The 27636-nt window shown below is 40.0% G+C and overlaps 2 protein-coding genes across 11 annotated transcripts; one reads left to right on the plus strand and one right to left on the minus strand.

Moving 5' to 3' along the window:
• Window positions 1-1505: 1505 nt before the first annotated feature.
• Window positions 1506-26730, minus strand: MRPL30 (mitochondrial ribosomal protein L30). Of its 4 annotated transcripts, none has more exons than XM_009184746.4 (6): window positions 26681-26730; window positions 13832-13909; window positions 11783-11863; window positions 4835-4981; window positions 4542-4615; window positions 1506-4160 (listed from the first exon to the last, which is right to left on the minus strand). In XM_009184746.4, the coding sequence occupies exons 2-6, from the start codon at window positions 13880-13882 to the stop codon at window positions 4028-4030; spliced, it is 486 nt and encodes a 161-aa protein (XP_009183010.1). In that variant the 5' UTR covers window positions 13883-13909; window positions 26681-26730; the 3' UTR covers window positions 1506-4027. The 4 variants fall into 4 exon arrangements, with proteins under 4 accessions (XP_009183010.1, XP_003909069.1, XP_031511307.1 ...); XM_003909020.5 differs by lacking the exon at window positions 26681-26730 and adding an exon at window positions 18028-18184; XM_031655447.1 differs by lacking the exon at window positions 26681-26730 and adding an exon at window positions 15105-15229.
• On the plus strand, window positions 18184-27600 carry MITD1 (microtubule interacting and trafficking domain containing 1). 7 transcript variants are annotated; one of them, XR_002516786.1, is made up of 8 exons: window positions 18205-18437; window positions 22828-22929; window positions 23330-23418; window positions 25217-25353; window positions 25434-25520; window positions 26216-26331; window positions 27253-27313; window positions 27393-27600. XR_002516786.1 is itself a non-coding variant. In XM_021925096.2 (8 exons), exons 3-8 carry the CDS (start codon window positions 22881-22883, stop codon window positions 27486-27488), a joined length of 546 nt encoding a protein of 181 aa, XP_021780788.1. In that variant the 5' UTR covers window positions 18324-18437; window positions 20540-20635; window positions 22828-22880; the 3' UTR covers window positions 27489-27600. The 7 variants fall into 7 exon arrangements, 6 of the variants coding, with proteins under 6 accessions (XP_003909068.2, XP_009183012.1, XP_021780787.1 ...); XM_021925096.2 differs by lacking the exon at window positions 23330-23418 and adding an exon at window positions 20540-20635 and having other exon boundaries at window positions 18324-18437; XM_017947775.3 differs by lacking the exon at window positions 23330-23418 and adding an exon at window positions 19578-20635 and having other exon boundaries at window positions 18330-18437.
• Window positions 27601-27636: the final 36 nt, after the last annotated feature.

A 27636-nucleotide genomic window follows, 5' to 3' on the forward strand; every position in this document is an offset into this window, starting at 1 on the left:
GTGAATATGTCTTGGCTACTGGATCTTATGAAATAAGCAATGGACCCCTGGTGATTTCCACTTAGTTGAATCAGTACCCTAGTGCCTGTTCAGCTTTATAATAAAAAGAAAAGAGGTATGGAGGACTGGTGAATATAGCATAATGGAAATAATCTTTTGGGAGACAGTAATTGTACTACTGTTTTTCTCTTCCTTTTGAGACAGATCTCACCCTGTTGCCCAGGCTGGAGTGCAGTGGTGCAGTCATAGTTCACCACAGCCTCAAACTCCTAGACTCAAGTGATCCATCTTGCCATCCTAAAGCGCTAGGATTACAGGCATGGGAGTGGGGTGGGGAGTGGGGGTGTGCACCATGCTCAGCTGTTTATATGATCTGATCTTTAAAGTGATCAACAAATTTTCCTTTTTCCAGATAATAAAGAAAACTAGAGAACAGGAAATGAAGAATTGTTTATTTTTCTTCTTGAGCACTTATTTCATGTCATTTTAATAATTTTGAGGCAAAAAATAAACAGAAATAATATCCAAAGACATTTTCAGTTTAATTGATTGCCATTCTAATACATAAAGGTAAGAATTTTAGTGACCAGTGTTTTGTATCTGACTCTTACTTTAGAATTTCCAGTGTTCCAAGGATTCCTTATTAATTATTTACCTCAGGTCTTGAGAGAGAAGTTTTGATACAGAAAAGCAGATTTTGACAAATATACACAAAGAGTGGTAAAGGGTTTAGACAGTAATTTGGACCCTTGAAAATTTTATCAAGCTGTGTGATAAAAAAGTCAGTACTTATCAATCCTCAAGAATGGAAAGGGATACTACTTATGTTAAGCAAAATTATCTCATTTTGAGAAAAACAAGACAATCTCCTCATAAAGGTTTCTTTGCTTTTTGTTTTAAGGTACCTCCCAAAGAAGCAACCTTGTTCATGTCAAAAGCTCCCTAAAATGGCCAGTGCACTTCCACATTGTCCTCGGTGAAAGTGTGCCAGTTAGACAATAGGCATACTAGTTAGTATTCTTATGATTAAAAAAAAAAGAAGAAGAAGAAGAAAGTTTAGCCTGAAAGAGGCACAATTTTAGATTGAGGAGACCCTAAGAGAACTGCAGTGGTCCTTAAGGGTAGTGTTTGGGTAACTATCTGTTGAGTTGGACCAAAGGCCATGGTCACCACTAGATACCAGGCAAAACCTCCTGAAAGAAGGCAGGGGACGCTAAACAAAGCAATCCTCAGAGACACAAAGTCAAGACCGAGGAATAAGCCCTTATAGGGTTTTGAAATGATGATCTGAGGCAAAGGAATGCCAACCTGAAGAACCCTTCTAAACTACACAGCCACTATGATAAGCTCCAGGATTGACTTATCAGGCTTGGCTGGCTGACTTTAAGGAGGCCTCCATGAGCCCTGCCTCCTTGTGGTCACACTTCTGTGTAATTCCTCCCTTTCTTGAGTGTAGGTAGGAGGTGCAACTTGTTTTTAATGAATGGAATGCAAAAAAGGTGACGCAAGGTACATGATTGCATTTATTTGATTAAGAGTGTAGTGCCCATCTTGCTAGTCTCTCTCTAATGCTGGTTTTGGATGAAGCCACTTGCCATGAATCTTACAGCCGTAAGGAAACAAATTCTGCCAACAACCTGAGAGTGCTTGGGAGCAGATCCCTTCCCTGTCAAGGCTACAATGAGCACCTGGCCAGACATGTTTTTCCAGCATCGAGATCCCAAGCAGGCTACCCAGCTAAGCCTTGCCTAGACTTCTGACCCACAGACGTTGTGAGACAGTAAGTGTGCGTTGTTTTAGGCAGCTAAGTTTGTGGTAATTTGTTCTGCAGCAATAGAAAGCTAATGCCACTGGCCTATGCCCATATTTTCACTAAAGACTCTTCTTCTTGTAGACACTTTTACTTCTAAATATTCAAGTTAACATTTAGATCCCTTCTTCTAGCTATGGGCTGTTGAGGTTAAAATTAGTTACTCAAACTTTCTTACCGTTTGAGTAAAAATTAACCATGGTATTTTCCTCAATTTACACAATATTAATATTACTACACTAACGCCAGGTGTGATGGCTCACACCTGTATTCCTAGTACTTTGGGAGGCCGAGGCAGGAGAATCATTTGAGATTAGAAACTCTAGATCGGCGTGGGCAACATAGCAACACCTTGGCTCTACAAAAAATTTAAAAAAATACTAGCCAGGAGTGGTGGCGTGCATCTGTAGTCCTAGCTACTCAGGAGGTTGAGGTGGGAGGATCACTTGAACACAAGTGTTGGAGGTAACAGTGAGCTATGATCATACCACTGCCTCCAGACTGGGTGACAGAGACCCTGTCTCTAAAGAAAAAGAAAAATTAGCACAGTAAAAGAGATGGTACTAAATTAGCAGAGGCTTTTTTTATTTACACAGACATCTTCAACCCCACATAGGCAAGGACACTATATGTTGTGGCATACAGGTTTCTCTCCAACTAGACGGAGCTCTTAGAAGTTAGTGTCCTTTGGCTCCCCTCCAGGCCTTACACACACTGGATATTCAATAACTACGGAATTAAAACTGCAATCGCCTTTAAGCTTATTAGTGGGATCTGGTTTCACTGTGGGTGGCACTTCCACTTTAATGCAATGATCAAAAACATTAAGATTTCTGCCTCCTCCTTTTTTCTTTTCAGTAGCAACCTCAACTGTTGACAGAGGTTCCTTAGGATTCAAAGAACAATTTTGAAGCTGAAAACAGAATAGTCTGTTTTTGAATAAATCCTAAAATATTTTCATTTCACACCCTTGTTCCATGAGGAAAAAATTTACATGGAGATGAATATGTTTTGTTCAGGCAGTGTGCAATAATAAAGTTTAGGCCAAATTAGGTTTATAATTAGAAGATAAATGCTGGTTTGGTACTATATTTAGGGATAAAATGAACCCATATCCACATATGTACTTATAGACACTATAGCACAAAACTAGCTGGCATCCAGTGTTTCTTGACTTTGGCTGAATCTCTGTTCCCCAGAACAGACTGTAAGTTCCAAAAGGTGGGGACCATGTTTTGGTCAGCTTTGGATTTCTCCAACACATTGCACAGTGTTCATGCAAAAAGCCACTCACAGAAATTGTCAAATTCACTTAAATAAGAAAACAATTTTGGCTGGGTACAGTGGCTCATGCCTGTAATCCCAGCATTTTGGGAGGCTGAGGTTGGAGGATGGCTTGAACCCAGGAGTTTGAGATCAGCTTGGACAACACAGTGAGTCCCCATCTCTATGAAAAAACTTTAAAAAATTAGCTGGGTGTGGTGGCACACTGCCTGTAGTCCTAGCTACTCTGGAGGCTGAGGTGGGAGGATCACTTGAGTCTGTGAGGTCAAGGCTGCAGTGAACTGAAATCATGCCACTGTATTCCAGCTTGGGCGACAGAGCAAGACCCTGTCTCAAAAACAACAACAACAATAATGCAATTTTTATAAAATAGTTGATGACGCTTGCTAAGGTGGCAGTAGACCCGAACCTGGATGTTCAAACAATGCCATTCTTACCCGTTTTGGAGTGAAACAGTGAAAGGACAAAGAATTAAACCAAATTAAACTAAAATCTTCAAGTCTACAGTAAAAAAGAACTGCAGCAGGTTTAGTCAGTGAATTTTTTTTTTTCCCCCGAGATGGAGTCTCGTCCTGTTGCCCAGGCTGGAGTGCAGTGGCACCATCTCAGCTCACCCCAACCTCCACCTCCCATGTTCAAGCGATTCTCCTGCCTCAGCCTCCCGAGTATCTGGGATTACAAGCATGCGCCACCACACCCGGCTAATTTTGTATTTTCAGTAGAGACGGGGTTTCTCCATGTTGGTCAGGCTGGTCTCGAACTCCTGACCTCAGGTGATCTGCCCACCTTGGTCTCCCAAAGTGCTGGGATTACTGGCGTGAGCCACTGTGCCCGGCCTGAAAATGGTTTTTAAAACATATTTTAATGAAAACACTTTCTCACCATCTTTAAATAAAAACAATTTACATTTTCCAATCGGAAGCTGCTGGGGCACTAGGACTCATGTGTTTTCTGCTCCACAGGTTTCAGATGCCACTGCACTACTAACTCCCCAGTGCTTTTGAGGCACGTGTTAGACATGTTCTCCTCTGTTGGAAGTCCTTGTGGCAACTTCAAGGGCTGGATTCTGTGACATAAGAAAATGTGTTTAGATAGGAGGAATATGTTCTAGTGTTCTGTATCCCTGCAGGATAACTACAGTTAACAATAACACACAGTTTCAAACAGCTAGAAGGAGGATGTTGAATGTTCCCAACATGAAGAAATGATAAATGTCTGAGATGATGGATATGGGTATGCCAGTTGCCTTGATCGGATCACTATACTTTATATATATTGAAACGTCACTATGTACCCCATAAATATGTACAATTATTACGTGTCAATTAAAAAAACCAAAATTTTAGTTTTTTAAAAAGTTTTTTTCAGAACATTAACAAAAAAGAAAGAAAAATGCATTTAGAATTACACTACACAATACATTTTAAAAAGAGAAGAAACAACAAACCTTATCAAATGCTTAACCACCTTCAATTTTGAATTCACGGAAGGGATATTCTTGTGAACTTGAGGGGTATGCGACTGTGAACAACAACAACAAAGCAATGTTATCAACCAACCTGAAGAGCAGATTGTTCCATGTTTCAGTACAATGTTAAACTGAGGGCTCATTCTAAGCCAAATTTACAAATAAATTACCCTAAGCAATACGCAATAAATAATAGACACCTCAAAGTTTTAAAAGTATAAAATTTAAAGCAAATGTAAACAACACTAAAGATGATTACAATAATTGCATACTTTTTCTAATCCAAGCATCTTTATTATATCTTTTTCCCAATATGGACGTCTTCTTGTACTTTTTATTCTGGTAACAATATGCAGTTTATGAGGGTTCTGTGGATCTCCACCATATTTTTCATGATCTTCAGGTGAGGCCTGAAACACCTAGAAAGGAAATAATTATAAATGGTAAATTTCCAGCTTACACAGTTTCTATATACCTCCCATTTTTTCTTAAAAGACACACACACATACACAACTACATAATTATCTCATCCTTAATCATCACGTAATCCTCAACCTCAAATTGAACATTTCTATCAGTCTGATTACTCAGAGAGATGGATTTTAACCTGTAGAACAAAGTAGGAGCAACCAATGACACTAAATAATTTAAATGCCAGGAGACTCTGTAAGCCCTGCTATGAGCTGGGCACTGGGCTGCATCCTCTTCCCTCCCTATTCTCAGGTGAAGAGCTGACTGTCAGGTGGAGAAACAAACATGTAAATTACAAGTGAAAATAAAACATAAATACTATAAAAACATTCTACAAAGTATTACAAGAATACAGGCAAATGACTAATGAATTCTGCTTATGAGGGATCAGAAACAGCTCCACAGAGCTAATATTTGAATTAATTATCTTAGAATCAAAAGGTTCTAAGAAGTTATCCCACAGAAACACTCCTCTAAGTGCACAAAATGTACCGAATAAGGATGTGTATTCTAACACTATTTGTAATACTGAAAAATTTTAAGGCAACCCATGTTCCTCACTAGGATAACTACATTATGATGTATCCATTCTAAATAAAATGATTAATAATAAAACTAAGCAAAATGATACAAATACACAAATTCTTTTTTTTTGAGATGGAGCCTTGCCTTGCTCTGTTGCCCAGGCTGGAGTGCAACGGCACGATCTTGGCTCACTGCAACCTCTGCCCCCGAGGTTCAAGCAATTCTCTTGCCTCAGCCTCATGAGTAGCTGGGATTATAGGTGTACACCACCATGCCCAGCTAATTTTTGTATTTTTAGTAAAGACGGGGGTCTCACCATGTTGGCCAGGCTGGTCTTGAACTCCTGACCTCAAGTGATCCACTTGCCTCAGCCTCCCAAAGTGCTGGGATTACGGGCGTGAACCACTGTGCCCAGTGCAAATACACAAATTCCGATGTATCCTATAGGATACAATACTACCATTAAAATGAATGAGGTTTACTATCCTTACAGGTCTTCACACTGAATGATGGCCATAATATATTCTTGAGCCAAAAACCAAAAAGAAATATCCATATAATTATGTGTTGTAAGCTGTTATGTGCATCATCCGTACCAAATACATGAGTGTGCATATGTGATATATTCTATAAATACTGTTTCTAAGACTCATATAAAATATATATAAAGGTCTCAAAGACATTAGATCAAGAGTCATACCTCTGGGGAATCAGATTGAGAAAAAAAATTGACCCCAAAAAGATGGTATCTTAATAAAAAAGAATATTATTCAATGATTAAAAATAGTTTTGTAGAAATGTATATAGTGTAAAAGCGTTCCTATTTCTCCACAGCCTCGCCAGCATCTATTGTTTCTTGACTTTTTAATAATCGCCATGCTGACTGGCGTGAGATTATATCTCATTGTGGTTTTGATTTGCATTTCTGTAATGATCAGTGATGATGAGCTTTTTTTCATATGTTTGTTGGCCACATAAATGTCTTCTTTTGAGAAGTGTCTGTTCATTTCCTTTGCCCACTTTTTGATGGGGTTTTTTTTTTTTTTTCTTGTAAATTTAAGTTATTAGCCCTTTGTCAGATGGGTAGATTGCAAAATTCTTCTCCCATTCTGTAGGTTGCCTATTCACTCTGATGGTGAGCTTCTTTTGCTGTGCCGAAGCTCTTCAGTTTAATTAGATCCCATTTGTCAATTCTGGCTTTTGTTGCCATTGCTTTTGGTGTTTTAGTCATGAAGTCTTTGCCCATGCCTGTGCCCTGAATGGTATTGCCTAGGTTTTCTTCTAAGGTTTTTATGGTTTTACACTATTGGTGGCAATGTAAATTAGTTCAACCATTATGGAAGACAGTGTGGCGATTCCTCAAGGATCTAGAACCAGAAATACCATTGGACTCAGCAATCCCATTACTGGGTATATACCCAAAGGAATATAAATCATTCTACTATAAAGACATATGCACATGTATGTTTATTGAAGCAGTACTTACAATAGCAAAGACATGGAACCAACCCAAATGCCCATCAATGATAGACTGGATAAAGAAAACGTGGTACATATACACCAAGGAATACTATGCAGCCATAAAAAAGAATGAGATTGGCCAGGCACGGTGGCTCACGCCTGTAATCCCGGCACTTTGGGAGGCCGAGGCAGATGGATCACGAGGTCAGAAGATCGAGACCATCCTGGCTAACACGGTGAAACCCCGTCTCTACTAAAAATACAAAAAATTAGCCAGGCATGATGGCAGGCGCCTGTAGTCCCAGCTACTCAGGAGGCTGAGGCAGGAGAATGGCATGAACCCGGGAGGCGGAGGTTGCAGTGAGTGAGACTGTGCCACTGCACTCCAACCTGGGCGACAGAGTGAGACTCTGTCTCAAAAAAAAAAAAAAAAGGAATGAGATCATGTGCTTTGCAGGGACATGGATGAAGTTGGAAGCCACCATCCTCAGCAAACTAATACAGGAACAGAAAACCAAACACTGCATGTTCTCACTCATAAGTGGGAGTTGAACAATGAGAACACATGGGGAGTCGGGGGCAAAGGGAGGGAGATCGTTAGGACAAATACCTAATGCATGCGGGGCCTAAAACCTAGATGCCGGGTTGATAGGTGCAGCAAACCACCATGGCACATGTATACCTATGTAACAAACCTGCACATTCTGCACATGTATACCAGAACTTAAAAAAAAAAAAAAGAAATGTATACAGTGAGAGGTTCATATTATATTACTAGACAGAGAGAGTAGCTAGAGAAGCACTGATTCATATGAGATAAATCACATCTTAAAACATACAACACAGATTGAACTCCTTATTCTACTCTTTCCTTCTCATTACTGCACTTGAGTAGTCTAAAAGAAAAAAATAAAACATACAACAGAGAAGGATGTGGAAGGAGCTGGCAGCAGTTATCTCTGGGTGGGTAAGATTAAGAGTATTTTTTGGTGAGTTTTGTTTGTTTATATTTTTCTAGGGATTTTGAAGAGATTAGAACGAGAAGGATGGTGGAGATCAGAGGAAGGGGTAGGTGCACTAAAGAAAGGTGAGAATATTTAAAAGAACAGTATGAAAAAGCACAAAATACTTTGGAAAGGCAAGTGGTTCAGGGTGACTAATATAGAAAAAAGCATGAAAAGCAATGCAGGGGACGAAGTTAAACTATGTGCAACCATGTTGAGCCTTTAGAAATTACTGCTGGGGATACAGAGTTAAAGAGGGTTAGAACCAATAGGACCATGTTTTTAAGAGATTTGGAAAGAAAACTCTTACCTGAGAATAAAACCAACTGGGGATAGAGCCTGACACAAGGAAACCCAGTTAGGAGGCACTTACGACCATGGTTAAAGAGCCTGAACTACAGCAGCTGTAACAGAAAAAGGACTGATAGAGGAACTTTGGGCAGTAAGATAGATGGATTTGTGTTGGGTGAAGAAGAGGGAGGCTAAGCTTGATTCAGATGTCTCCAGTCTGGGAAATTAGATAGAGGATGGTAGCATTAACTGACGTAACTAATACAAGAGAGGCACCTTCTTTTCTATTTGGTTGTTTGGAGGGAAAGTAAGATGAGTTGAATTTTGGATATGAACTTGAAATACCTATAAGTTATCTAAGTAGCAATGTCTAGAAACCAGTTGAGAATACAGGAGAATACAGGAATAAGTTCAGTAGATAGGCGGGGCCGGGCGCAGTGGCTCATGCCTGTAATCCCAGCACTTTGGGAGACTGAGGGGGATGGATCATGAGGTCAGGAGATCAAGACCATCCTGGCCAACATGGTGAAACCCCGTCTCTACTAAAAATACAAAAATTAGCTGGGCGTGGTGGTGCGTGCCTGTAATCCCAGCTACTCAGGAGGCTGAGGCAGGAGAACTGCTTGAACCTGGGAGGTGGAGGTTGCAGTGAGCCGAGATCACACCACTGCACTCCAGCCTGGAGACAGAGTGAGACTCTGTCTCCAGAAAAACAAACAAACAGTCAGGGACTATTTTCCTGAGGTTTAAAGGTTTTCACATTTATCACAGCTGATGATCGAAACCACTGCCTTGCACATTTATTTTAAGTTCCAGGGCACAAGTGCAAGATGTGCAGGTTTGTTACATAGGTAAATATGTACCATGGCAACCTGCTGCACTATTTGCTGCACTTATCATTCCATCACCTAGGTATGAAGCCCAGCATGCATTAGCTATTTTTCCTGATGCTCTCCCTCCACTCGCCCCCCACAGGCCCCAGTGTGTTATTCCCCTGCCTGTGTCTAGCCTTGCATATTTTAAATGAATGCCAACATTTGTATCTATCCTTCCAGAAATACAGAGTAAGAAACATGGAAAGATATAAGACAACATAGTTGTGGAAAGGATAGCAGTGGAAAGACAAAGACTCGAAAAATAAAAAAGTTTTTTTATTTTGTTTTGAGACAAGGTCTCACTCTGTTGCTGAGGCTGAAGTGCACTGATCCAATCATGGCTCACTACACCCCTGACCTCCTGGGCTAAAGTGATCCCCTCATCTCAGCCTCCTGAGTGGTTGGGACTACAGGCATGCACCACCACACCTAGCTAATTTTAAAATTTTTTGTAGACATGGAGTCTCACTATGTTGCCCAGGCTGGTCTTGAATTCCTGGACTCAAGCGATCCTCCTGCCTCAGCCTCCCAAAATGCTAGGAATATAGGTGTGAGCCATTGTACCTGGATGAGATTTCTGATAAAAGAACACCAAGCACATTAAAGGTATCAAAGTAGTCAATGGTAATACTGTTTTATCTTTTAAGAAAAATCAATGGGGAATGGTAGTCACCAAAAGCTAGGGAGAGGGGAAAATGGGGGAGTTACTATTATTATTAATTTTTGAGACAGGATCTTGCTCTGTTGCCCAGGCTGGAGTGCAGTGGCACAATTACAGGTCATTGTAGCCTTAACCTCCTGAGATTAAGCAATCCTCCCCGCTCAGCCTCCTGAGTAGCTAGGACTACAGGTGTGTACCGCAACACCCATCTCATTTTTTTTTTTTTGTAGAGACTGGGTCTCCTTATGTTGCCTAGGTCGGCAGTTATTATTTAGTGGATATAGAGTTTCGATTTTACAAGATGAAAAGAGTTCTGGAGATGGATGGTTGTGATAGTTGCACAACAGTGTCAATGTACTTAATGCCATTGAATAGCACACTTAAAAGTGGTTAAGATGGTAAATGTTATATGTATATCTTACCACAACAAAAAATATTAGGAACCCCTCGCCCAAAACAAATAAACAAAAAACCCAGGCTTTACAAAGCTAAATATAGTCTTTAACATACAATCCAGCAATTATGCTCTTAGGTATTTAACTGATGAGTTAGAACTTCATGTCCACACAAAAATCTATACATGAATGGTTATAGCAGCTTTGTTCATTACTGTCCAAAACCGGAAGCAACCACGATGTTTTTCCACAGGCAAATGCACAAACTGTACAAGTCCATGCAATGGAATATTATTCAGCAATAAAAATAAGCTAGCAAGCCACAAAAAGACATGGAGGAACCTTACAGGTACATTGCTAAGAGAAAGAATCCAGTTTGAAAGGGCTGTATACCATATGATTTCAGTTACGCTACATTCTAGAAAAGGCAAAACTATGGAGATAATAAAAAGATCAGTGGTTGCCAGGGGTTGGGAGTTGGGAAGGATAAACAGGTGAACCACAGGGGATACTGAGGGCAGTGAAACTATTCTGTATAATACTGTAATAGTGGATACATGACATTACGCATTTGTCAAAACCCATAGAACTTCACAACATGAAGAGTGAACGCTAGTGTAAACCATGGTATTTAGTTAATAATACTGTGTCCCGTTGTTGGTTCCTCAGTTATAGAGGACACTGTGTATGCTGCGGGGAGGGAGCATATAGGAACTCCCCATACTTCCCAATCAATGTTTCTGCAAACCTAAAACTGCTCTAAGAAATAAAGACTACTAATTAAAAAACACACAAAAACAGGCCAGGCACCTGTAATCCCAGCACTTTGGGAGGCCAAGGCGGGTAGATCACTCAAGATCAGGAGTGCAAGACCAGCCTGGGCAACATGATGAAACCCCATCTCTATTAAAAATACAAAAATTAGCTGGGTGTGGTGGCACGGGCCTGTGGTCCCAGATACTCTGGAGGCTGAGGCACAAGAACTGTTTGAACCCAGGGGACAGACGTTGCAGCCAGCCGAGACTGCGCCACCGTGCTCCAGCCTGGGCAACAAAGCAAAACTCTCTTAAAAAAAAAAAATTAAAACAAGAATCAATGGCAGGCTTAGTCAGTATTATCTAAAAGAATGATAGATACACATAAATCAAATAGAAAAAGCTGAAAGATCCAAAGTAGCAATGATCGATATGGAAAGTGAAAATGAAGAGTGACACAGTGAGAGCCTGAGCAGGAAGACCTACTGCTTTCTCAGGACAATGGTGATACCAACACACATACACAAACCATAAGTAGGAATAAATAGACTGAAATGATAAACACCCACTACTGTGAAGGCCAGTGACACAAGTGACAGAACTTGTTTTTAATAATCACCATTTACATAAATCCCACTATGCTTTAAACTCTGTACTCCCACCTACATCCACATATAATTTAACATAAAATCTTTCAATATTACAAAAATAGGTACCACTTAAAACATATTTTTTAGAACAACACTAACATTAAAAAAAAAAAAATCAAACTTTGTTCTTACTTTATCTGGAATTCTTGATTTGGTGAATTTGTGACGAATCCAATCTGTACCAATGAGAGACTCCACACCTTTTGTCACCGTCTAAAATATGATATAAATCATTTGTTTTTTAGAATTCTACCTAGTACAGAAATCCATACCCACCAATCTTTAGGTAACAGAAGTCTGTTCCAACCTACCCTGTAATTATTAAAGGTATATCTTAGCACCCTAGCTGAGCGAATGCATCCCATCTAAGCGCTAACACAATACAAAGGTAAAAGCGCATAAATATACTTTGAGACCATGGATTGGTAACTGTTTTCTGTAAAGGACCAGATAGTAAACATTTCCAGCTCTAGAGCTATGTAGTCTCCATTGCCAAAACTCAGCTTGGCCATTATAGGGTAAAAGCAGTCGGACAATATGCAAACAAACAGGGGTGGCTATTTTTCTTCTCCTTTCTTTTTTCTTTTCTTTGTTTGAGATGGAGTCTCACTCTGTGGTTCAGGCTGGAGTGCAGTGGCGCCATCTCGGCTCACTGCAACCTCCACCTCCCGGGTTCACGCCATTCTCCTGTCTCAGCCTCCCGAGTAGCTGGGACTACAGGTGCCCGCCACCACGCCTGGATAATTTGTTTTTGTATTTTTAGTAGAGACAGGTTTTCATCATGTTAGCCAGGATGGTCTTGATCTTGACCTCATGATCCGCCCACTTCAGCCTCCCAAAGTGCTGGGATTACAAGCGTGAGCCACGGCGCCAGGCCGGGTGTAGGTAGTTTTCAATAAAACTGTTATTTACAAAAATAGGTGGCAGGCTGAATTTGGCCTAGAGGCCATAGCTTAGCAACTCTTGCTCTAGATAATGTGCAATAATTCACATTTAACAAGACAATATAAAAGAAATCCAAAGTGAGTTTCCAGTTTCCTTTCTAGTTCTAACAATGTCATCATTCCTAGTTCCTATCCCTTGTTCCTGCTCTACGTTCCTCCAATCCCACTTCTCTCAGGCTGCTGAAGAAAAAGGATTCACTGCCGACCTTTCATACCAGGACACTGCCGTGGGAATGGGCAACAGTCGTTCCCATCACTCCCTCCTAGCATTTCCTGCATTGCAGAGATGGCATAAACCACTAGAAGGCAGGCAGTGGGCTGAGTTCTGCTGCCTACCAGCTGTGAGACATGAGACACTTACTCTCTCAGAGGGTCAGTTTCCTCAGCACTAAAAAGGAAATCATACTGACCTCCCAGGATTAATCTGAGGTTAAGGTAATATAATATAAAGCCCCTTACATTGTTGTCATCTGCAGCCAGGAGCAGGTCAATAGGCTCATCTAGGCTCTGGCCCTTAGGAGCAGATGAGGCCGCACCACTGCACTTTCTAAAGGCAAGCCTAGAAGGAGATACAGGAAAATACTAACACTGATGGTCTCCTAGAGATTATTTCTCTTCCTTCTGATTTTCCATATTTTTCTAATGTTGTATTATTGAAAATGTACTTCCATAATCTAAGGGGAAAAAAAACCTAAAACTTTAAGATTAAGACAGACCAAGGGGAATCAATGACAGCCATTTTTTATTGGCATGTTTTCCAGAAAAAGATCTTTTTTGATTCTAGATCTTTAGGGATAAAACAGCAGATAAACCATAAATAAACAAGATTAATTCTCAATATCCAAAAAATATCAAAAAGGAACTGGGGAAAGCACTTAACTTTGGGTGGCTGGGGCGGGTGGATCACAAGGTCAGGAGTTAGAGACCAGCCTGGCCAATATGGTGAAACCCCCGAGTATATGAAAAATACAACAATTAGCCAGGCGTAGTGGCAGACACCTGTAGTCCCAGGTACTCGGGAGGCTAACGCAGGAGAATTGCTTGAACCCGGGAGGTGGAGACTATAGTGAGCCCAGATAGCACCACGGCACTCCAGCCTGGGCGACAGAGTGAGATTCTGTCTCAAAAAAAAAAAAAAAAAAAAAAAAAAAAAGAACTTAACTTGCCTTGGAATGATTTAAAAAAAAAAAATTCATAAGGGGTAGAAAAAGACAAATTCTTGAAAAGAAACACTTACCTGTAGTCTGCCCGGGGGCCTCTGAACTACTAAGCGCAAAATCCCAGCCATAAGTGCAGTGACTGCTTTCTTTAGAGGCTGTGGGAAGTAGGAAGTAGACCCATGAGTCAACTATGTCCTGGAAATGAACAGGTTTCCCCTTCTCTAGCATTAAAAAACTAAGCAGCAAATTAATTGTAAACTTGACTTAAGTTTAACAGTAAAACATATTGGTTATTTTAATACAATAAGGGCACGAACTAATTTATACATATTTTATTCAACCACAGGTAGTAATTATACACATTAACCACACCCCATTTTCATCAAATGAGTCAGACCTAGATTGATTCCACAAAACTACTATCATTTAAAGTGTCTTCTTCAACAATGAAGGCAGATAAAGAATACTTTGCCACAGAATCACAGAAAATTAAAGAGCCTGAAGGGACTGGAGAAATCTCAACTCCTATTAGAACTGACTGCCCACATCCTTACTTTATGAATGAGGATCATGAATTCCAGAAAGTTCAATGATTTATCCAAGTGCATCCAGTTATCAATAAAGTATGTGGTCTGGAATCCCATTCTCCTAATTTCTAGGCGAGTGCATTTTCACTAAACCGTAACACCTTTCTGTTAAAAAGTAGAATTTGTTTTTGCTGATTTGTATTTTTTTTAACTATTTTCAACGCACACGCACTGCTTCTATAACCTAAAAAGGTCATATTTATTTAATTAGACACAAAACAACTGTAGTCTACTGACTTATACTGAAAGCAGAAAGATTAAGTTCATGAACTACATGTATATGTCGGACAGGTTACTTAATTCGTGTGTTACAATTTCTCTCCCAGAAAAGAAAGAAAATAGTCGTCTTGCAAATGAGTTATCCTACAAAGCACCTAAAACAGTACATGGCATGTGGGAAGCCCTCAATAAATGGTAGCTTTTATTATTATTAAATTATTACAAAGCTAATAAGAATGCTCTTAAAAGTATTCTTAAAAGCAGTCCCCAACCTTTTTGGTACTGGACCAGTTTCATGGAAGATAAGTTTTCCATGGATAGGGAGAGGTGGCAGGGAAGGTTTCAGGATGAAACTGTTCACCTCAGATGATCAGGCATTAGATTCTCACAAGCATGCAACCTAGATCCATTGCATGCACAGTTCACAATAGCGTTCACACTCCTATGAGAATCTAATACTGGACTGCTCTGACAGGAGGCGGAGCTCAGGTGGTAATGCTCATTCCACCTCAGCTCACCTCCTGCTGTGCCACCTGGTTCCTACCTGGCCAGCAAATGGTCTGGATCTGAGGCCTGGGGTTTGGAGACTTGTGCTCTAACACACTAACATAGGTTAAGTGTTGTAATTCAGTGTCCCGCAGATTCTAGTTCATTCAAGTTCTGCATGTCTTTCCTGTGATGTGGATAAAGCAATGGAACTGTGAGAATCAATGCAAGACGTCTCTTGAAAAGAGCTAGACCTCAGAAACATTCCTCAGCAACTGAACCTGTCTAATGCTAAATTATTTTACCAGACTTCCTCGTATCAAGGTTAGGTATTACTCCAACATATTTAGCTTCACACTTTATAAAAAATCTTTCTGATCACTTAGATCTCAACAAAATCCTAACTGGACTTCTGCTTCCGTTCCAATCCCCCTAATATCTTTTTTGTATATCAGCAATAAATCATCTCATTAAATCTTAGATCATATCGCTCTGCTCAAAAATCTTCCAGAGGGCCAGGATTCTCACTGTCGAAGTGGGAAGTTACACATAAGCAAGAATGGAAGGCTACAATGATCCTTACATACCTTATATTGTTTAGCTTAATATAGATATTGAGGGATTAGAAATAATAATAGATATGCATACACACATGTGTTGGCTCTGTCAGCTGAGAGGACTTACAGCAATAGCACTCAGTGGCAATGAGCACGCCAGGTGCCCCGATCTTGGCTGCATTCTTTAATAAAACGAACCAGTGCTCCTTTGAGAAATGGCTGATTATGTCTGGAGCACTTTGTAATGCCAGAAAGGAACTACTGGAAAAAACATAATGATGGGGTATGTCAAAGGGACACTGGAGTCAACTGTAGCCAAAGCTGGAACAATTTCAGCAACAAAATAAGTAACAAAGTATTACTGGCTTAGAACCCAAACCAAAATAAATAAATAAATAAATAAATAAATAAATAAACAACCAACCAACCCTAAGTTCATACTAATATAAATAAGTGAACAAGTTAATGAGAAAGAACAAATATCCCATTCAGAAGAATCCCAAATAATTCTTCCCTCTCCTGGAATGATCCTGATACTTACATGGCTAATTTCCTTATCTTTTTTAATTGTTGGCTCAAATCTCACCTTTTCAATGAGGTCTACCAGATCACATCATTTGACATTTTCACCCATACCCCAACTGTCAACACTCCCAATTCCTCTCTTTTCTTTCTATTGTGCGTATCTTCTAACGTAACTTAATTATCTGTTAGGTTTGTTGTTTGGTGCATATCCATTCAACAGCATGCTAATTCCATAGGAAACGGGTTTTTAGATTTTGTTGTTTTGGGTCTGTTATATTCACAGAAGTATCCCAAGCATCTGTGTAAAGTGGTATCTGCCCTATAGCAGGCACACAATATATTTTTTTGCAGAATAACTGAAATTTAAATATGTACAGACTTCTGAAGGTATGATAGTCAAAAGTTACAAGTTTTTAGAGATAAGAGTCTCCCTAAGTTCCTGGTATTGAACTCAGCCTCAAGCAATCCTCAATTTTCCCAGTAATTGGAGCTAGGTGTCACCACGTTTGACTCAAGGAATACATTTATTTTATTTTATTTTTTTGAGACGGAGTCTCGCTCTGTCGCCCAGGCTGGAGGGCAGTGGCGCCATGTCGGCTCACTGCAAGCTCCGCCTCCCAGGTTCACGCCATTCTCCTGCCTCAGCCTTCTGAGTAGCTGGGACCATAGGCGCCCGCCACCACGCCCGGCTAGTTTTTTGTATTTTTAGTAGAGACGGGGTTTCACCGTGTTAGCCAGGATGGTCTCGATCTCCTGACCTCGTGGTCCTCCCGCCTTGGCCTCCAAAAGTGCTGAGATTACAGCCGTGAGCCACCTCGCCTGGCAAGGAATACGTTTTAATAAAGTAAAAGTTACTGTCTCCTACTGTAAAATAGGAAAATACCAGGCATCACAGAAGTATGATCCCATTTCTATTTTTTTAAATGTCTGTGAACGTGTCTATTTACAGAAAAATTCCGGAAGGTTGTCAGAAAAGCGTTAATATGCGCCTGGGGGTATGAAAAAAGGTGTTTTTCCTCCCCCACACCGACCGATAGTTCTTTTGTCTTTTTACAATGACCATGCGTGCAACAGGAACGTTAAAAAGCGATTTCTTTTTCTAAACCGTCAATGTATATAATTATTAAAGGGGGAAAAACACTTCTGAAATGTAAAACATAGAATCACTCTTGCAGAGATACCGGAGATCTCTGAAGGCTGGAAGCGTGTGTCTTCTCTGAACCCCTAGTGCCTAACAAGCAGTAGGCAGCCCTCATTACTGCCTCTTGGCAAAAAGGGCAGAACAAACAGCTTTTGGTAGGTCTCGATCAAAATGGTAACAAATCATAATTTTAATAAAATGGCAAATATTCTTTTTTTTTTTTTTTTTTTTTTTGAGACGGAGTCTCGCTCTGCCGCCCAGGCTGGAGTGCAGTGGCATGATCTCGGCTCACTGCAAGCTCCACCTCCCGGGTTCACGAAAATGGCAAATATTCTAACTGCCAACTCTGGGATGTTTGCATTATAAAATGAAGCAATACAAAAATAAAGACAATTTTCTATCTTCATTTAAAAAAAAAAAGCAACCCTAATCCCCAATGGCAATAAAGCAGCAGCACAGAAAATGCTGCTTGGGTTCCCTTTCCCAAGCTGTCCAGCCTCGGCGGCTCCGTCCTTGAGCTCCAGAGTCTGGGCCCAAAAAGCCGCGTGGCCCTGGATCCCGCGAATTGGGAAACGGGGGGATCCTGCAGGCCAATGGCCTTACGGGAGCCAATGTGACGGGATCAGGCGCAGACCCATTTAGGTTGCCGTAACCTCCCAACTCAGAACGCAATAGGGAAAATCATTAGGATCTGCAGAGGGCTCCCGGATACACCTTGCGAAGAATGCCGCACTCTCGGCCACTCATTCCCCACTCACCAGCACCAGCTAAACGTTCAGCCCGAACTTTTCCACCGAAGGGAAGCGGAAGACCTACCAAGTGCCACACTCAAAGCCTGCCGTCGCAGTGAGCGCGACCTGCACAATAGGGCATTTTTGTTCCGGCGAAATCCCTCCCCCTCAGGAAGTCCCTAGAAAGAGAGCGCAGGCGCCTGGGTGTCACATGACCGCTTCCCGGAAGCGCAGCAGACCCGCTTCACTTCAGCCTGGGTTGAGGTGGAGGAAAATTCCCGGAATTATGGCGAAGTCCGGGCTGGGGCAGGATCCTCAGAGCACAGCTGCAGCCACTGTGCTCAAGCGGGCGGTAGAACTAGATTCGGAGTCGCGGTATCCGCAGGCTCTGGTGTGTTACCAAGAGGGAATTGATCTGCTCCTGCAGGTTCTGAAAGGTGAGCAATGAGGCAAGGCGGGGAGGACCTGAGGAAAAGGAACTGGTTCCTGCTGTGTCTGGGGTGAAGTGAATGAGTTAAAAACGATTCTTCCGCACCACGAAGAAGCAGTTAAATACAGAAGGTGGGATATTCCACAGGACACCTGGGCCGCTTTCCTTTAGATCTTTAGTAGATTGATGTCATCTAGAAAAGGTGGGGAGGCTACTAGTCTAGATTTTAAAAGACTTAAGAGATATAACCCAGTGTAATATATAAGCTTTGATAGGACCTGGGTTTGTACGAACTTTGAAAGACATTTTTGGATCTAGTAGAAAAGTTTGAATATAGATTGGGTGACATTAAAATTATTCTCTTAGGCAATATGATTTTTTTTTCCCCGAAAACTATCCTAAATTTTTAGAGATGCAGACCAAAGTGTTTTAGAAAGAGATGCTATGATGTCTTAGTTAATTTTCCTTAAGCAAAAATTTTTTAAAAATCGAAGCTCTATTTGAGCAAAAATGCTAATTTAAAAAATCTAGGTGATGGGTAATAAGGGTGTTTATTATACGATTATTTTTAATTTTCTGTTTAAACATTTGCATTTAAAGCAAGCCAAAGTAAAATTATATAGCGGCAGAAGAAACGTTTTTCTTAAACGGGTGAAGTGCGGTGTGAGAAATGCCCAGGGTTGTGGAGGGGACAGTGAGACTTTTCCTATTACTTAGTTATTCAATGTTAAGAAATACCCAAATATTCCTTAACACCCAGCACAACCCTGGCTCACAGTAGACACTTAATATTTATGTATTAAATTGATAAGATCAACTCCTGCTCCCCAACCCACTGACACTCCCAGTCTGAACTAAGCTCCCTCTGTGCTTTCTAGTTTAAGCTTCTTATAATTAAAGTGTTACCGAAGCTTTGAGGCAGCAGAGGGAAGCCCTTCATGGTTTGGTGCTTTGGTCAGAACTATAAACTCTACCTTGCCTGGGGCATTATTTGATGATAATGATGACAGTGACAACAGCACTAAGCGTAGCTATCACGTTTCAGTGCTGAGTGCCAGGCATTGCAGAGAACATTAAAAATATGATCTCGTTTCATCCGTACCAATTGCCCTATCAAGTAGGAGTTGATGGTGTTCTCGCTTTACAGCATAAAAAATATTGTTCGCTTTCAAGTTCTGCCACTAGGAGGTGGTAGAGTCACAGTCAGAGCCCAAGGCCTGTGTATACTGAATCCCAGAAGAGAGACGGTGTACTGTGTTGGTCAGGTGGAACACTGCTCAAGTTTTGGCTGCACCAGGAATCTGAAGCGGGAGAATCACAGTTCTTCTCTAGTGTGCTTCACTGATCCCGTAGAGGTTACATGTAACATGACACAGATGGGTTAAGACCAAAATGCAAATAGCGCTAATACAGGCAATAAGTGCCAGGAGAGAGAGATCTATAGATAGGCACAATGAGGATTTCAACAGTTAAAGGTCATGGGAGGGTGGAGTTTGATGGGGGCTTTGGAGGAAAAAGAATTTCAGAAGTCAGAAATTCATCTAAGAGTCTTCAAATTCCTGTGCTGTCTTACCAAATAAGTAGTTTGGTTGAGCACGTGTCTGAAGAGGAAGAGTGAGAAGTTAAGTTTAAAGGTAGATAGGGGCTTGGATCACATTGTGAATGCCTTGACTACCAGGAGATTCTAACTCATTCCACAGGCAAGGAGAAACCATTTAAGGTTTTTACAAAGGAGTAACATAATTGGAGTTGCATTTCAGGGCTTGTCTCTTTCAGGAATGTGCTCTTTTCTCACAGATACTTATTTGCATGGCACACTCTCTCCTATTCCAGGCCTTTACACAAATATCACCTTCTTTGTGAGGCTTTCCCAGACCTCCAGTGTAAAATTATAACCCCATCCCAGCACTCCCTGTCCTCCATTATTTTATTTGATAGCACTTATCTCAATCTAATATACATGTTTTACCAACTTGTTTTTATTGTTCTCTTTCTTCCTACTTGAACAATAGAGGAGAATTGTGTCTGTTGTATTAACTGCTGTATCCACAGCACTTAGAACAGTGCCTGGCATGTCGTTAGTTCTCAATAAATATTTCTTGAATAAAGGACTGAATATGGCAAGGATGTAAAGTAGATATTAACCTGTAGAGACTGAAGTTAAGCAGACCAATTAAGGAGCTCCTGCTGGAATCAAAATAAGAGGTGAGTATAGCCATTATAGAAAACAGTATGGAGATTCCTCAAAAAATTAAAAAGAGAACTACCATATGATCCATCAATCCCATTACTGGGTATACATCCAAAGGAAATGAAATCATTACGTTGAAGAGATATTTGTACTCCCATGCTTACTGCAGCACTATTCATAATAGCCAAGATAGGGAATCAATCCAAGTGTCTATCAGCAGATGAATAGATAAAGAAAATGTGGTACATATATACAGTGGAGTACTGTTCAGCCATAAAAATTGAAATCCTGTCATTTGTGACATGGACAAACTTGTAGGAAATTGTTAAGTGAAATTAGCCAGACACAGAAGGACAAATACCACATGATCTCACTCATATGTGGAATCTGAAAAAGTTGATGTAGAAGTAGAGAGTAGAATAGTGGTTACCAGAAGCTGGGAAGGGCAGGGGGTAGGAGGAATGGGGAGAGGTTGGTCAAAGGGTACAAAATTACAGTTAGATGCCAGGCACAGTGGCTCATGCCTGTAATCCCAGTACTTTGGGAGGCCGAGGTGGGCAGATCACTTGAGGTCAGGAGTTCGAGACCAGCCTCGCCAACACGGCGAAACCCTGTCTCTCTTAAAAGAAAAAAAAATACAGTTAAATAAGAGGAATAAATTCCGGTGTCTTATTACACAATAGGGTGACTATAGTTAATAATGTGTTGTATGTTTCAACATAGCTAGAATGAAGGATTTTCAAGGTTCTTACCACAAAGAAACTAAATATTTGAGATGACAGATAGGCTGATTACCCTGATTTGATCATTACCTTTACCAAGTGGTCAGTTAATATCATCAGTAGTAAGACACATAAACATCACGTACCTACCAAGCAAGGTACATCACTTCTGTGATTGTCTTGCCAAAAAATGCATAAACCAAGTCTAATCATGAGAAAACATCAGACCGTCCAAAACGAGAGACATTCTGCAAAAATAACTGACGGATGTTATTCCTAAATGTCAAGGTCATAGAAGGCAGAGAAAGATTAAGGAACTAACACAGATTGGAGGAGACTAAGGACACATAAGTAAATGCAATATGGGATCCGGACCAGAAAACACTTTCATTAGTGGAAAAATTGGTGAAATTCAAATAAGGTTTGTAGATGAGTTCACAGTAGTGTTTCAGCGTTAATTTCCTAGCTCTGATATTTGTAGTATGGCTTGTAATATGTTAACATTAGGAGAATCCAGGTGAAGGAGCTATCTGTACCATTTTTGCAACTTTTCTGTAAATATAAAATTAACTCAAAATGTTTTTTAAAATGAGAGATTCAAATGAAATTATTGGCTGGGCACTGTGGCTCACGCCTGTAATCCCAGCACTTTAGGAGGCTGAGGCGGGCGGATCACCTGAGGTCAGGAGTCGGAGACCAGCCTGACCAAAACATGGTGAAACCCCATCTCTACTAAAAATACAAAAACTAGACAGGCATGGTGGTGGGTGCCTGTAGTCCCAGCTACTCAGGAGGCTAAGAGGAGAATTGCTGGAACCGGGAGGTGGAGGCTGCAGACAGCCGAGATCGTCCCACTGCACTGCAGCCTGGGCGACAGAACGAGACTCCGTCTCAAAATAAACAAAAAATGAAATTATTATGGAAAATATAAGCGATGTTGAAAGGAAAGAAGGGAAGGAACAAGAAGTGATTTGTTGACTGATTTGGGAGGATGGGTGCTTGGAGTAAAACTTTATGATCATGTATATTCAAAAATAACATTTTTGTGGTAGCTGGAAAAATGTGCATTATATAATGGGGAGGTCTGGAAGAGTAGCTGGTTTTGTGGAAGATAAATATTTTTTGCTATCTTTTAATTATGCAGAAACTTCAAACTTGTGGGTAATTAGGATAAAATAGTGCTCAGACATGAGTTTGACACGTAATGAGCCACCTTTCATCCCACCAGATTTGGTGTCCTAGAGATGAGACATAGTGTCAAGCGTTCCCACTCCCAAATCAAGCTGCATCACATGTTTCGTGTAAATATGAAGGTCTTGGATGTTCAAGCCAAATTTGAGCTTATCGTGTGTATTTGAGGACTGAGGCAAATCATACTAAAGGATAGGATATTTGTAGAAAACTGGAGAAACTGAAAACAGTGCCCAAATTAAATAGAAAGATTGTTTTGATACTTGCTAAGATATATATTTTTAAATTGGTAGGTACCAAAGATAATACTAAGAGATGTAATCTCAGAGAAAAAATTTCCAAATACATGGACAGAGCGGAAAACATAAAGGAGCACTTGGAGCAAGAAAAAGAAGGTAAAGAGGCTGTTTTAGAAAACACATCCGTAAACGACTACGATCGATCGTCCATTCACCCAGTGTTCCTGGCTCCCGCCCTTTGGAGCTCTGTGTGGTCTGGACTAGTTGTCCCTGGGAGCTTACAGGATTTAATCTGCATTTCCCATATAGGAGTTGTTCTTAATTGTTTGGTTTTTTTTCAGTTGGGGGTGGGAATGTCAGACATCCCTTTGACCTTTGAACATCCAATGAAAGCTACACATACTGGAGAATGTTACGTGCCATTTTTAGGGGGTTCACAAATCCCTGCGAAGCTTATGTGTGGACCCTATTTTAAGAAATACTACAGAGGAATACCGAATGTAAATTGTGTATTTTATTTATATTTCCCTTTATGAAATGACCAAAATCACGAAAGAAGCTAAAGAAACTCCTAGGATTTCCCTCAGATTTTGTTGTGAATCAAAACACCTCAGGAGTTAAGCATTCCTAATGATTAGACGTCAGGTAGGTATTGTTCCCCATTGATCATTAGTTCCCTACTCCTAAGCATCCAGTTTACAAATGTCTGTAAATGGCCATTTCCACCCTTACCTGAGTGCATACTTGCTGCTTTCTATAGCCAAAGGTACTGCTGCCCTGAAAAGCCAGTGCCCCCAGGCCCCAGCTTTTCTTCCTCTCTATGCTTTCTACACCCCTTTCCCCATCTCTTCCTACTATTCTGTATCAGTACATACCCTGGGGATCCCCCACTGAGCTCCCTTGTTCAGTACGAATAAAATTGTGTTTCCTTCACCCCAATTTGAAATTTAGAATGAAATTTTACTCCAAAACATTGATGAAATACAGTACCTTCAGCATTGTGGTTTTGAGTACATGGAATTAAATTAACCTCTATGTGGCTATCTTGGCTTAAAAAACAAGGCATAGTTGTCAACATTATCTCTGTGGAAATATTTGGAACAGAATCCAAACTACTGATTTTTAAACAAAGTGTAAAGTATAATTTAGGGGCTACCATATAATTTAGGGACTAGCATTAGGGGTCATTTTTTTTTTTTTTTTTTTGAGACGGAGTCTCGCTCTGTTGCCTAGGCTGGAGTGCAGCAGCACGATCTCGGCTCATTGCAACCTCTGAATTCTTCTGTCTCAGCCTCCCGAGTAGCTGGGACTACAGGCACCCGCCACCACGCCTGGCTCATTTTTGTATTTTTAGTAGAGTCGAGGTTTTGCCATATTGATCAGGCTGGTCTCTAACTCCTGACCTCAGGTGATCCTCCCACTTCGGCCTCCCAAAGTGCTGAGTTTACAAGTGTGAGCCACTGCGCCCAGCCAGGGGTCACATTTTTTTAAAACCTTAAAGGTTTCTGATAACTTTTCAATGTTCATTTTGAATTAACAAAAGCAATAATCTATCTAATTGATCCTGTGACATCCCCGTCTTTAGCTTGGGTTATTAAGAAGTACTGTAAATTTCTGTTTAAAACTCTACACGTGCCAAGAAAGACTTCAAAGCTCCATATTATACTGTATTCATGTTTTTTCTTTTTTCTTTTTTTTTTCAGGCAGAGTCTTGCTCTGTTGCCTAGGCTGGAGTGCAGTGGTACAATCTCAGCTCACTGTAACCTCCACCTCCTGGGTTCAAGTGATTCTCCTGCCTCAGCCTCCCAAGTAGTTGGGACTACAGGCGCCTGACATCATGCATGGCTACTTTTTATAATTTTAGTAGAGGCAGGGTTTCACCATGTTGGCCAGGCTGGTCTCGAACTCCTGACCTCAAATGATCTACCTACCTCGGCTTCCCAAAATGCTGGGATTACAGGCGTGAGCCACTGCATCCTGCCCTGCATTCATGTTTAATACTCACTTTAGTTATTAGATTACAAGACATAAAAAGACAAGTCTGAAGAGAAGGACCAGAGAGCCACTGAGTTATAGTATGTGGTGCTACCCATGGTGACAGGAAGTTATTGGATACCTTTATACATACACTACTCCCTTCAGCAAACTGCCTGGTCTATAGGATCCGGCTCAAGGACCTGTTCCAGGAAACCTCTGGATTTTCCCCCTTGCCTAGCCTCTGTGAAGGCAGAAATCACTAATGTAATGGTTTGCCTTAAATACGTTTGTGTGTGTAACATCCTGCAATGTGTATGATATTTAGTAGGCATTCAATAAGTATTTGCTGAATGAATAAGTGAAAAAAATTAATGTGTATCTGATGCTGATTAATCACTATATATAAAATATAAAATGTGTAAAAAAAATGGTCACTGGTTTTACTGTTGAAGCCTGTGTTTTATAGATGGAAAATATCACAAGCAAATTAAAATAGAAGAGAATGCAACAGGTTTCAGTTATGAGTCACTTTTTCGCGAATATCTTAATGAGACAGTTACAGAAGTTTGGATAGAAGATCCTTATATCAGACATACTCATCAGGTATGTGAACGTACTAAAATATAATGAAATATTATATTCAATGCACTAAGTTAGTAATAATCCATTCTAATGTCTTTTAGCTGTATAACTTTCTTCGATTTTGTGAGATGCTTATTAAGAGGCCATGTAAAGTAAAAACTATTCACCTTCTCACCTCTCTGGATGAAGTAGGTACCTGAAAGCACTTACTCTTTCTTAACTTATTAACTTTATTCAGTTACAAGATGTAGTCCCGTCAAGGAAAACACAGATGCAGTGCTTCAGCTAGATTTATTTCCTTGGGAATTAACTTATTATCTAACAGCATGCATAGCATGTCATGAAAAAATGTTACTGATTTTAGGATGCTGATTTTGTATTTGGCCACTTTGCTAAATGCGCTTATTCAAACAGTTTGTTAGTTTAGTCTCTTGGATATTCCAGGAGGCAATCACACTGTCTGCACTATGGACAATTTTGTTTCTTTACCAATTATTATATCTGGGGGTTGGTAGCATGATGTGGTAGTGGGCATCTCTATCTTGACTTTGACTTAAAATAGGAATGCTTCTAAATAATTATGACTTCTACAATTGAATTCAAAAGAAGTCAGCTCCACCTGGATGACTAAAACTATTCCAAACTACATTTAAGGAGACAGGATGGAGTTATGTCCACATTAGAAAAGAAAATTATTTTGATAAAAACAATTGCTCTTTAAACTACCTCACATTGTTTAGTTGCTTCTTTGAGAGAGTAGGCATTGAAACGAGTATAGAACATTTCCATCTTAATCCACCTATGATATAGATTGTATAGCTTAGGGATAGTCTAAGATAACAATAATAACTGAGGCAGATAATCGTATTTTTGCAATTAACAGGGCACTGAGCAAGTGCAGCAAAGTAGGGGCCTGCAAGAAATAGAAGAGTCACTGAGGAGCCATGGAGTGCTGTTGGAAGTGCGGTACTCTTCTTCAATACATGACCGAGAAATTAGGTCAGTCTACAATAATGCTGTAATTTTCATGCAGTCCATATATACTTTAAAAATTTTAAAAATGTTCTATATAATTGCATATATTTACTATTTATTTATAAATATTTAAAATTCAACAAAAACTCCATTTAGTAATTTTTCACTTCTGAGAAGGAAAAAAACACTTGGCTTACTTTTGGACAAAGTAAGCCAAGTGTTTTGTGTGTGAGTTTAATATTTCCTAATGGAGTAATATTTACATATTCTGTGTCATAGAGAAAAAGAGAATACTTTTCTGTCTACTCAACTGTATATATAGTGTTATGATATTAGGATAATTTATTTTCTAGTGAACTTAATATTTACTTACTGTGGCTTTACTTCTTATGGGTTATTATTCTAGTAGGCATGACAATTTGCTGAGTCTATAAGAAAACAGAATATACGGTTATTTTAGTGATATCTTCCTTTTGTTTAGCACAGTGGTTATATGTTTATAGCAAGGGCACTCAGTTTTAATAAAAACTTAATCACAAACTAAATATGCAAAACAGATGAAAATGCAGCTGCTGTAGTTAAAGCAGAGGTCAGGGCCCTGGGCTCCTCCTGCACATTCCCCATCTCTAGGTAGGGGAACTCTTGAAACACCACCAGTTGCCCTGAATACACTTTGCCACCACTTGTTAGCAGAACACGAAAAAGTTTTATCAAGCTGAAATTCAAGGTTAAACTATCAGATACTTAAATCAATTGATTGTTTCTATGACTGTTTCCATTGTGGACACAGCTCATAACGAACCCCAGGTTTGATTCAACTCAAGTCACTGGAGGAAGTGGTTTGCTTTGTTAGGGGGAAATTTTGCTGACACTTAATACACTACAGCTTTATTAATAGTCTGACTTTAATGTCTTGAATATAATACTATATACTAATTTCAACAGGTTCAACAATGGATGGATGATTAAGATTGGAAGGGGACTTGATTATTTTAAGAAACCACAGGTAGGATATAATCTTATGAGTAAATGTGTAGCACTGTTTTTGTACCATTTTTAATGATACTCTTTTCTTCTCTTCTTAGAGTCGTTTTTCTCTTGGATATTGTGATTTTGATTTAAGACCATGTCATGAAACAACAGTGGACATTTTTCATAAGAAACATACAAAAAATATATGATGGGCAGTAGCCTAATTTGTATTATGTCTACTTTATGTGAATATTGGATTTTTTTTAAAAGATCACTTTTATAATGTATGAATTTAACAATAAACTTTTATATTTCTACTAATTTATGGATCCATCATTCGGTTGTGGGAACAATCCT

The sequence above is a fragment of the Papio anubis genome, chromosome 14, assembly GCF_008728515.1.
Source record: "Papio anubis isolate 15944 chromosome 14, Panubis1.0, whole genome shotgun sequence".
Classification (NCBI taxonomy): Eukaryota; Metazoa; Chordata; class Mammalia; order Primates; family Cercopithecidae; genus Papio; species Papio anubis.

Coding starts and splice junctions, on each gene's coding strand:
- MITD1 (XM_003909019.5), top strand. CDS start 18,212: ATGACCGCTTCCCGGAAGCGCAGCAGACCCGCTTCACTTCAGCCTGGG. Junction 25,354..25,433: donor ATATCAGACATACTCATCAG/GTATGTGAACGT, acceptor AATGTCTTTTAG/CTGTATAACTTTCTTCGATT. Junction 25,521..26,215: donor TTCTCACCTCTCTGGATGAA/GTAGGTACCTGA, acceptor TGCAATTAACAG/GGCACTGAGCAAGTGCAGCA.
- MRPL30 (XM_009184746.4), bottom strand. CDS start 13,882: ATGGCTGGGATTTTGCGCTTAGTAGTTCAGAGGCCCCCGGGCAGACTA. Junction 11,864..13,831: donor GGCCCCCGGGCAGACTACAG/GTAAGTGTTTCT, acceptor ATCATATTTTAG/ACGGTGACAAAAGGTGTGGA. Junction 4,982..11,782: donor AATCAAGAATTCCAGATAAA/GTAAGAACAAAG, acceptor TTTCCTTTCTAG/GTGTTTCAGGCCTCACCTGA.